We start from the raw sequence: 11,652 nt of genomic DNA, 5'->3' as shown, positions 1-11,652 counted from the left end.
GAGACAGGCAGGTGAGACAGGCAGGTGAGCCAGGCAGATGAGACACGCAGGGGAGACAGGCAGGTGAGACAGGCACGTGAGACACACAGGGGAGACAGGCAGGTGAGACACACAGGGGAGACAGGCAGGTGAGACAGGCAGGTGAGACACACAGGTGAGACAGGCAGGTGAGCCAGGCAGGTGAGCCACGCAGATGAGACACGCAGGGGAGACAGGCAGGTGAGACAGGCACGTGAGACACACAGGTGAGACAGGCAGGGGAGACACACAGGGGAGACAGGCAGGTGAGACACGCAGGGGAGACACACAGGGGAGACACGCAGGTGAGACAGGCAGGGGAGACACACAGGTGAGACACGCAGGTGAGACACGCAGGGGAGACAGGCAGGGGAGACACACAGGGGAGACACACAGGGGAGACAGGCAGGTGAGACACACAGGTGAGACACGCAGGTGAGACAGGCAGGGGAGACACACAGGTGAGACACGCAGGTGAGAGAGGCAGATGTGTGTGTGTATATGTTACCGTGGTAAGAGATGAGCTCCTTGTTCTGATGGCAGAGGGTGAACATGTCGTCTTCCAGAGTGATGAAGTTCAGGTACTGATCATACACCTGAGACACACACGCACACACACACACACACACACTAATGTGAACACCCGACTAATTAATCCAAAACAGTTCAGTTTGAGATGTAGAGAATAAAAAGATAAATAATATGGTTTAACATTTTATAAATAATAATACCAACACACGCTCACCTTGGTGACCTGGGCCACGGCGTTCGCAGCCAGAGCGGCGCTGGCGACGTCCTCCAGTTTGCTTCTGCTGATGGCCGAGATGAAGTTGAGGAAGTAGGACTCGTACAGCTGGTTCCTCAGGTCCTGAAGGAGAACCGTCATTAGCACCTCTCTTAGCCGCTCTTCCTCTTCGTTGAGGAAGAGCGGCGTCAGGAGGAGAGACTGAGGTCAGAGGTCACTTCTGTTCACGTCGTCTTTCAGGGTTCTGATTGTGTGAGTGTGTGTCTGTGTGTGTGTCTGTGTGTGTGTCTGATTGTGTGAGTGTGTGTGTGTGTCTGTGTGTGTGAGTGTGTGTGTGTCTGATTGTGTGAGTGTGTGTGTGAGTGTGTGTGTGTGTCTGTGTGTGTGTCTGTGTGTGTGAGTGTGTGTGTGTCTGTGTGTGCGAGTGTGTGCGTGTGTGTGTGTGTGTGTGTGTGTGTGCGAGTGTGTGTGTGTGTGTGTGTGTGTCTGATTGTGTGAGTGTGTGTGTGAGTGTGTGTGTGTGTCTGTGTGTGTGAGTGTGTGTGTGTGTCTGTGTGTGTGTCTGTGTGTGTGAGTGTGTGTGTGTCTGATTGTGTGAGTGTGTGTGTGAGTGTGTGTGTGTGTCTGTGTGTGTGTCTGTGTGTGTGAGTGTGTGTGTGTGTCTGTGTGTGTGTCTGTGTGTGTGAGTGTGTGTGTGTCTGTGTGTGCGAGTGTGTGCGTGTGTGTGTGTGTGTGTGTGTGTGCGAGTGTGTGTGTGTGTGTGTGTGTATGCACCTGGCATATCCTGTCGATGTTCTCCTCTGTTGGCATGACGAAGTAGACGGCTGGAACGTCTGGAATGGGGTCTCTGTCCGAGTGAAGCAGACTGAGGAAACAATTTAATGAGCAGGTGTGTGAACAGGTGTGTGTGTGAACAGGTGTGTGAGCAGGTGTGTGAACAGGTGTGTGTGTGAGCAGGTGTGTGAACAGGTGTGTGTGTGAACAGGTGTGTATGTGAACAGGTGTGTGAACATGTGTGTATGTGAGCAGGTGTGTGAACAGGTGTGTGTGTGTGAACAGGTGTGTAAGCAGGTGTGTAAGCAGGTGTGTGAGCAGGTGTGTGTGTGAACAGGTGTGAGAACAGGTGTGTGAACAGGTGTGTGAACAGGTGTGTATGAACAGGTGTGTAAGCAGGTGTGTGTCTCTTACAGGTGAAGGGTGATGCCCATGTCTCTGAGCTCCTTGACGGACAGCAGAGGGGAGATGATGTCCTGGCCGAACCGGTCGTAGATCAACACCTAATCACAATTATTTGAGGTGTTTAATGTGAGCAAGAACATTTCTCACTTAAAAAGACTACATCGTAAACAACACGGAGAGTCTACATCGTAAACAACGTGGAGGGTCTACATCGTAAACAACGTGGAGGGTCTACATCGTAAACAACGTGGAGGGTCTACATCGTAAACAACGTGGAGGGTCTACATCGTAAACAACACGGAGAGTCTACATCGTAAACAACGTGGAGGGTCTACATCGTAAACAACGTGGAGGGTCTACATCGTAAACAACGTGGAGGGTCTACATCGTAAACAACACGGAGGGTCTACATCGTAAACAACGTGGAGGGTCTACATCGTAAACAACGTGGAGGGTCTACATCGTAAACAACACGGAGGGTCTACATCGTAAACAACGCGGAGGGTCTACATTGTAAACAACATGGAGGGTCTACATCGTAAACAACATGGAGGGTCTACATAGTAAACAACACGGAGGGTCTACATCGTAAACAAAATGGAGGGTCTACATAGTAAACAAAATGGAGGGTCTACATAGTAAACAAAATGGAGGGTCTACATTGTAAACAACATGGAGGGTCTACATTGTAAACAACATGGAGGGTCTACATAGTAAACAACACGGAGGGTCTACATCGTAAACAACGTAGAGGGTCTACATTATAAACAACATGGAGGGTCTACATCGTAAACAACATGGAGGGTCTACATAGTAAACAACATGGAGGGTCTACATAGTAAACAAAATGGAGGGTCTACATAGTAAACAAAATGGAGGGTCTACATTGTAAACAACATGGAGGGTCTACATAGTAAACAACACGGAGGGTCTACATCGTAAACAACGTAGAGGGTCTACATTATAAACAACATGGAGGGTCTACATCGTAAACAACATGGAGGGTCTACATAGTAAACAACATGGAGGGTCTACATAGTAAACAACGTGGAGGGTCTACATCGTAAACAACATGGAGGGTCTACATAGTAAACAACATGGAGGGTCTACATCGTAAACAACATGGAGGGTCTACATCGTAAACAACATGGAGGGTCTACATTGTAAACAACATGGAGGGTCTACATCGTAAACAACATGGAGGGTCTACATTGTAAACAACGTGGCGTGGCGTTACCTTCCATACTGGCTCAGCTGCTGTGTTCTTCAGAGGAGCAGCGTTGAAGTTCAGCATTCGCTTCAGAGCGACTGCAGAAAAACAGAAATAATTTCAGCGTCATCTGTTCTCCTACCGGAGTTATTACCTATGTTATTACCTGAGTTATTACATTACATGTCATTTAGCTGACGCTTTTATCCAAAGCGACTTACAATAAGTGCATTAAACCATGAGTCCAAACTCAGAACAACAAGAATCAAGCAAGTACAATTTCTTCAATAACGTTAAACTACAAAGTGCTATCGGTAAGAGACATTTAAGTGCTACTAAAGTGTTAAACTACAAAGTGCTATCAGTAAGAGACATTTAAGTGCTACTAAAGTGTTAAACTACAAAGTGCTATCAGTAAGAGACATTTAAGTGCTACTAAAGTGTTAAACTACTAAGTGCTATCAGTAAGAGACATTTAAGTGCTACTAAAGTGCTACTACGGCTCTACCTTCCCTATTCAAGGTGTAGTCAGTAAGATGTGTTTTTAGTCTGTAGAGACTTCCTGTCCTGATGTCAATGGGGAGCTCGTTCCACCAATGAGGAGCCAGCACAGCAAACAGTCTGACTTTGAGTGTTTAGCTCAAAGTGACGGAGCTACAAGCTGATTGGCTGAAGCCGAGCGAAGTGAACGGGCTGGGGTGTGAGGTTAGACCATGTCCTGGGTGTGAGGTTAGACCATGTCCTGGGTGTGAGGTTAGACCATGTCCTGGGTGTGAGGTTAGACCATGTCCTGGGTGTGAGGTTAGACCATGTCCTGGGTGTGAGGTTAGACCATGTCCTGGATGTGAGGTTAGACCATGTCCTGGGTGTGAGGTTAGACCATGTCCTGGGTGTGAGGTTAGACCATGTCCTGGATGTGAGGTTAGACCATGTCCTGGGTGTAGACCGGACCCGATCTGTTCGCAGCACGGACCAATGCTGCTGCCACCGGTAACCAGTGAAGGTCGCGGAGGAGCGGAGGATTGTGGGTAAATTTCGGAGGTTGAAGACCAGTCGAGCAGCTGCATTCTGGATGAGCTGTAGAGGTCGAATGGCATTAGCAGGTAGACCTGAAGGAGGAGTTACAGTAGTCTAGCCGTGAGATGACCAGAGCCTGGACCAGAACCTGGACCAGGACCTGTGTCGCCTTCTGAGTGAGAAGAGGTCGTATTCTCCTGATGTTGTACAGCATGTACCTACAGGAGTGTGTTATTGCGGTAATGTTGGCAGTCAGGGAGAGTTGACTGACAGGTGTCACACAAGGTTCCTGGCAGTCGGAGGCGGGGCCAACACTGAGTTGTTGAAGTTAATAGTCAGGTCGTGGGTGGGAGAACTTTTTCCTGGAAGGAGAAGTTCAGTCTTGTCCGGGTTAAGAGCGAATGACAGAGAGAGAGAGTTGGTGTACAGAGAGAAGAGAAGAGGACCCAGGACTGAACCCTGAGGGACCCCAGTAGTCAGAGGACAAGGCTCAGACACAGATCCTCTCCAGGTTACCCGGTAAGAGCGGTCGGTGAGGTAGGATGAGAAGAGTGAGAGCAGAGCCTGAGATACCAGGTCCTGGAGGGAGGACATGAGGATCTGGTGGTTCACTGTGTCAAAGGCAGCGGAAAGGTCTAGAAGGATAAGGACAGAGGAGAGAGAGGCTGCTCTAGTGTGAAGGATAAGGACAGAGGAGAGAGGATGCTCTAGTGTGAAGGATGAGGACAGAGGAGAGAGGATGCTCTAGTGTGAAGGATAAGGACAGAGGAGAGAGGATGCTCTAGTGTGAAGGATAAGGACAGAGGAGAGAGGATGCTCTAGTGTGAAGGATAAGGACAGAGGAGAGAGGATGCTCTAGTGTGAAGGATAAGGACAGAGGAGAGAGAGGATGCTCTAGTGTGAAGGATAAGGACAGAGGAGAGAGGATGCTCTAGTGTGAAGGATAAGGACAGAGGATGCTCTAGTGTGAAGGATGAGGACAGAGGAGAGAGGATGCTCTAGTGTGAAGGATAAGGACAGAGGAGAGAGAGGCTGCTCTAGTGTGAAGGATGAGGACATAGGAGAGAGGATGCTCTAGTGTGAAGGATAAGGACAGAGGAGAGAGGATGCTCTAGTGTGAAGGATAAGGACAGAGGAGAGAGGATGCTCTAGTGTGAAGGATAAGGACAGAGGAGAGAGAGGATGCTCTAGTGTGAAGGATAAGGACAGAGGAGAGAGAGGCTGCTCTAGTGTGAAGGATGAGGACATAGGAGAGAGGATGCTCTAGTGTGAAGGATAAGGACAGAGGAGAGAGGATGCTCTAGTGTGAAGGATAAGGACAGAGGAGAGAGAGGATGCTCTAGTGTGAAGGATAAGGACAGAGGAGAGAGGATGCTCTAGTGTGAAGGATGAGGACAGAGGAGAGAGGATGCTCTAGTGTGAAGGATGAGGACAGAGGAGAGAGGATGCTCTAGTGTGAAGGATAAGGACAGAGGAGAGAGAGGATGCTCTAGTGTGAAGGATGAGGACAGAGGAGAGAGGATGCTCTAGTGTGAAGGATAAGGACAGAGGAGAGAGGATGCTCTAGTGTGAAGGATAAGGACATAGGAGAGAGGATGCTCTAGTGTGAAGGATAAGGACATAGGAGAGAGGATACTCTAGTGTGAAGGAGGAGGACAGAGGATAGAGGATGCTCTAGTGTGAAGGATAAGGAGAGAGGAGAGAGAGGCTGCTCTAGCAGTGTGAAGCTGCTCAGAGACAGCAAGGAGGGCAGTCTCTGTTGAGTGGTCTTGAATCCAGACTGGTGGGGGTCTAGAAGGTTGTTACAGTGGAGAAAGGAGGAGACTTGGTTAAAGATAGCTCGCTCTAGAGTTTTGGAAAGGAAGGGAAGGAGAGAGACAGGTCTGTAGTTATTGACTTCAGGTCTGTAGTTGTTGTTGACTTCAGGTCTGTAGTTATTGACTTCAGGTCTGTAGTTGTTGTTGACTTCAGGTCTGTAGTTGTTGACTTCAGGTCTGTAGTTGTTGACTTCAGGTCTGTTGTTATTGACTTCAGGTCTGTAGTTGTTGTTGACTTCAGGTCTGTAGTTGTTGTTGACTTCAGGTCTGTAGTTGTTGTTGACTTCAGGTCTGTAGTTGTTGTTGACTTCAGGTCTGTAGTTGTTGTTGACTTCAGGTCTGTAGTTGTTGACTTCAGGTCTGTAGTTGTTGTTGACTTCAGGTCTGTAGTTGTTGTTGACTTCAGGTCTGTAGTTATTGACTTCAGGTCTGTAGTTATTGACTTCAGGTCTGTAGTTGTTGTTGACTTCAGGTCTGTAGTTGTTGACTTCAGGTCTGTAGTTGTTGTTGACTTCAGGTCTGTAGTTATTGACTTCAGGTCTGTAGTTATTGACTTCAGGTCTGTGGTTGTTGACTTCAGGTCTGTAGTTGTTGACTTCAGGTCTGTAGTTATTGACTTCAGGTCTGTAGTTGTTGACTTCAGGTCTGTAGTTGTTGACTTCAGGTCTGTAGTTATTGACTTCAGGTCTGTAGTTGTTGACTTCAGGTCTGTAGTTATTGACTTCAGGTCTGTAGTTGTTGACTTCAGGTCTGTAGTTATTGACTTCAGGTCTGTAGTTATTGACTTCAGATGGGTCCAGAGTGGGTTTCTTCAGGAGAGGGTTGACTCCGCCTCCTTCAGAGAGTTAGGGAAACAGCCGGTTGAGAGGGAGGTGTTAATAAGATGGGTGAGAAAGGGAAGAAGGTCCGGAGCAATGGACTGGAGAAGGTGAGAAGGGATGGGGTCAAGGGGGCAGGTGGTTGGGGGGTCAGAGGTCATCAAGGTAAGAACTTGATTAGGAGACAGGGGGATGAAAGAGGAAAACAAGGGGGAAGAAGAAGTTACTGGAGGTGTAGTTATGGAAGATGGATTAGTAAATGAAGAGCGTATGTCGTCTATCTTTTTTGTGAAGTAGTCAACAAAGTGGCTGGGGAGAAGGGAGGGAGGGGGGGGGGGGGGCTCAAGGAGGTTGGAAAAAATAGAGAAGAGCTTTTTGGGGTTAATAACAAAACCTATGTTATTACCCAAGTTAATGCCTACATTATTACATGAGATGAGAGGATGAAGACATAGTCTTTAGTTGGAGTCTTCGTGGTTATCTGAGTATATAACTGCTCTGAGTATGTGTTTACCTTCCATACCTGTGCATATATCATCTAGTAGATATATGAGGTAGAGAGGAAGGGGGGCGATCAGCCCCGCCCCCCCTCCTCTCTACCTCCTTCTGTTTCATGGATTGGAGTTCCATTCATACATTGTCATATTCATGTAATGTGTTTATGTAACTCTGTAACTCTGTTCATCTGGTCACATGACATCTATTCTTCTGTCCATCTGGGGAGAGGGATCCTCCTCTGTTGCTCTCCTGAAGGTTTCTTCACTTTTTTCCCTGTCAAAGGTTATTTTTGGGGAGTTTTTCCTGATCCGATGTGAGGTCAAAGGTCAGGGATGTCGTATGTGTACAGACTGTAAAGCCCTCTGAGGGGAGGTTGTGATATTGGGCTATACAAAATAAATTGAATTGAATTGAATAGGCCTCGGACTCGTTCACACATACTGAAATCCCTCCTGTCATCTTCCCACCGCTCCACAGACCCAGCACCTCGTCACAGGGGGCCTGTGGAACTGTCTTCATCTAACCTCAAGGCAGACTTCATCTCTGGCTTCGCTATCGAGCAATCGCTTGACTTCCGGGCTCTCACTGAGACTTGTGGTGGTTCAGGTCTACTCATGTCCCCCAAATGGAGTCTCTCTCTACCCGCTTCCACTTTTTACCCCACTGACTTGAGTTTCATGCTGTGACGGTTACTCATCGGGTTCAACTAAACATGGTGGAACGAGCTCCTCATTGTTGGAACGAGCTCCTCAACGGTGGAACGAGCTCCTCATTGTTGGAACGAGCTCCTCATTGTTGGAACGAGCTCCTCAATGGTGGAACGAGCTCCTCATTGTTGGAACGAGCTCCTCAACGTTGGAATGAGCTCCTCATTGGTGAACGAGCTCCTCAACGTTGGAATGAGCTCCTCATTGGTGAACGAGCTCCTCAATGGTGGAACAAGCTCCTCATTGGTGAACAAGCTCCTCATTGTTGGAACAAGCTCCTCAACGTTGGAATGAGCTCCTCATTGGTGAACGAGCTCCTCATTGGTGAACGAGCTCCTCAATGGTGGAACAAGCTCCTCATTGGTGAACGAGCTCCTCAATGGTGGAACGAGCTCCTCATTGGTGAACAAGCTCCTCATTGGTGAACAAGCTCCTCATTGTTGGAACAAGCTCCTCATTGTTGGAACGAGCTCCTCAATGTGGAACGAGCTCCTCAATGGTGGAACGAGCTCCTCATTGTTGGAACGAGCTCCTCAACGTTGGAACGAGCTCCTCAACGTTGGAACGAGCTCCTCATTGGTGAACGAGCTCCTCAATGTGGAACGAGCTCCTCAACGTTGGAACGAGCTCCTCATTGGTGAACAAGCTCCTCATTGTTGGAACAAGCTCCTCAACGTTGGAATGAGCTCCTCATTGGTGAACGAGCTCCTCATTGGTGAACGAGCTCCTCAATGGTGGAACAAGCTCCTCATTGGTGAACGAGCTCCTCAATGGTGGAACGAGCTCCTCATTGGTGAACAAGCTCCTCATTGGTGAACAAGCTCCTCATTGTTGGAACAAGCTCCTCATTGTTGGAACAAGCTCCTCAACGTTGGAACGAGCTCCTCAATGTGGAACGAGCTCCTCAATGGTGGAACGAGCTCCTCATTGTTGGAACGAGCTCCTCAACGTTGGAACGAGCTCCTCAACGTTGGAACGAGCTCCTCATTGGTGAACGAGCTCCTCAATGTGGAACGAGCTCCTCAACGTTGGAACGAGCTCCTCATTGGTGAACGAGCTCCTCAACGTTGGAACGAGCTCCTCAACGTTGGAACGAGCTCCTCATTGGTGAACGAGCTCCTCAATGGTGGAACGAGCTCCTCAACGTTGGAACGAGCTCCTCATTGGTGAACGAGCTCCTCAATGGTGGAACGAGCTCCTCAATGGTGGAACGAGCTCCTCATTGGTGAACGAGCTCCTCAACGTTGGAACGAGCTTCTCATTGGTGAACGAGTTCCTCAATGGTGGAACGAGCTCCTCATTGTTGGAACGAGCTCCTCAACGTTGGACCGAGCTCCTCAACGTTGGAACGAGCTCCTCATTGGTGAACGAGCTCCTCATTGGTGGAACGAGCTCCTCATTGGTGGAACGAGCTCCTCAACGTTGGAACGAGCTCCTCAACATTGGAACGAGCTCCTCATTGGTGAACGAGCTCCTCATTGGTGGAACGAGCTCCTCAACGTTGGAACGAGCTCCTCATTGGTGAACGAGTTCCTCAACATTGGAACGAGCTCCTCATTGGTGAACGAGCTCCTCAACATTGGAACGAGCTCCTCATTGGTGAACGAGCTCCTCAACATTGGAACGAGCTCCTCATTGGTGGAACGAGCTCCTCATTGGTGAACGAGCTCCTCAACATTGGAACGAGCTCCTCATTGGTGAACGAGCTCCTCAACATTGGAACGAGCTCCTCATTGGTGGAACGAGCTCTTCATTGGTGAACGAGCTCCTCAACATTGGAACGAGCTCCTCATTGGTGAACGAGCTCCTCAACATTGGAACGAGCTCCTCATTGGTGGAACGAGCTCCTCATTGGTGAACGAGCTCCTCATTGGTGGAACGAGCTCCTCATTGGTGAACGAGCTCCTCAACATTGGAACGAGCTCCTCAACATTGGAACGAGCTCCTCATTGGTGGAACGAGCTCTTCATTGGTGAACGAGCTCCTCAACATTGGAACGAGCTCCTCATTGGTGAACGAGCTCCTCAACATTGGAACGAGCTCCTCAACATTGGAACGAGCTCCTCATTGGTGGAACGAGCTCCTCATTGGAACGAGCTCCTCAACATTGGAACGAGCTCCTCATTGGTGGAACGAGCTCCTCATTGGTGAACGAGCTCCTCATTGGTGAACGAGCTCTTCAATGGTCAACGAGCTCCTCATTGTGGAACGAGCTCCTCATTGTGGAACGAGCTGAAAACCTAGGACCCCTACTCCTCTGGACTACAACCCCCAGACTGCAGCGCAGCCGCTCATGAGAGTCTGGGGGTTGTAGTCCTCTCATAAGGACTACAAATCACCCTTGAGCTGGCTGAGTGAACAGTGAAGGCCTCTCCCTGCTAATCAACACAAGCACCCTCATTTTTCCCGACATGCATCCCTTCCCAGTCGCTCGTGGTGTCCATAGAGGCCATTGGTCCATATTAAGAGTTTCATCGCAACAAAAAGGAGTTTAAATGATGAATATGTCATATTATATCCGAGGCTCCGAAGCGCCTCGTTCAGACCCTCCACATGAACACCGGTCACTAGCTAACAGCGCTCCGACTCCGTTAAACTCGGCGCCGCCGGTTACCGGTGGAAAATAACCGTTAAAGACGAATAAAATCAGTTTGACGAACCCGCCTGCTTCTCCCGGACGGACGCCGCCATGTTGGATGTTGTTGGTGGTGACGGAGCGTCTGATGACGTGGCGACAGCCCGTCGGAGAGGCGGTGAATGAGGGGAGAGGCCTCACTCTGCCGAGGTTTCCAGAGAAACCCCCGGAGGAAATAATGAAAGAGGTCTCACTCCGCCAGTGGAACATTAACCCAAGTACTGTACCTAAGTATGTATTTGATGTAGTCGTACTTTCCTTTATATTCTGCAACTTTATACTTGCACATATGATCAGTTTTAAGTGTATATTATATATATGTATTATATATATGTATTTCTATCTACCAAATGTATGATTCTTGTTGTTGTTATTATTAAGTTCTGGTTGATAATGAAACTCTTAGACTGCCTCCAACGATGCTCATTAAATATGTATAAAAGACAAGTTGTTGTTATTTAATTGCATTTTAACACATTCTCTGGTTTTATTCTCCTCCTGAAACATTTTAATTGTAGTTCAACCCTTTGTTTTCAGAAGTTCTGTATGAATAAAGTTGATTATTATTATTGTATTATTAACGTTCCTATTGGATATGAATGACATAATTATCATGCGCATTATGTTCTTCTGTGTATTTGTGAGCTGTTGAAGAAATCCAGACAAGCGGCAGTTTGTTTGTGTGTTTATGAGTCAAACAAAAGTCCATAAACCTGAACAGATGATTATTATTACTGCTGTAAAATGACAGACACCAAGTTTCACTACTTTAATAATAAATAATTTAGTAAATGTATATCTGTGGTTATATTTGTTACATTAATAAAGATCAATAACAAAACTCTGGCCTGTGATTGGTTCTTTGTGTTCTCATCAAAACATCAACAGACACACTTTGTACAGAACAAAAGCAACTCCTAAAAACATCTTCATCTTCATCGTCTTCATCTTCATTGGTGGTGAAGAAGAGAAAAGAGAGCAGAACAAAACATGCAGATCACAGAGTCC

The 11,652-nt window shown here is 47.8% G+C and overlaps 1 protein-coding gene across 4 annotated transcripts in view; it reads right to left on the bottom strand.

Moving 5' to 3' along the window:
* scfd1 (sec1 family domain containing 1) overlaps positions 1-10,775 on the bottom strand; it is a 30,754-nt gene extending 19,979 nt beyond the window's left edge. For all 4 annotated transcript variants that reach the window (XR_004611853.1, XR_004611852.1, XM_034562827.1 and 1 more), the window contains exons 1-6: positions 10,670-10,775; positions 3,180-3,250; positions 1,952-2,040; positions 1,538-1,628; positions 764-886; positions 527-614 (exon numbers count right to left, since the gene is read on the bottom strand). Coding sequence is in view for 2 of the 4 variants with exons in the window: in XM_034562827.1 (XP_034418718.1) it covers positions 527-614; positions 764-886; positions 1,538-1,628; positions 1,952-2,040; positions 3,180-3,250; positions 10,670-10,700 (493 nt within the window). In the remaining 2 variants the exon portion in view is untranslated. The remainder of the gene's footprint in view (positions 1-526; positions 615-763; positions 887-1,537; positions 1,629-1,951; positions 2,041-3,179; positions 3,251-10,669) is intronic.
* Positions 10,776-11,652: the final 877 nt, after the last annotated feature.

Source organism: Cyclopterus lumpus, chromosome 22 (genome assembly GCF_009769545.1).
Source record: "Cyclopterus lumpus isolate fCycLum1 chromosome 22, fCycLum1.pri, whole genome shotgun sequence".
NCBI classification, from domain to species: Eukaryota; Metazoa; Chordata; class Actinopteri; order Perciformes; family Cyclopteridae; genus Cyclopterus; species Cyclopterus lumpus.
The sequence above is the reverse complement of the archived record's forward strand: the minus strand, read 5'-3'. Positions and strand labels throughout refer to the sequence as shown.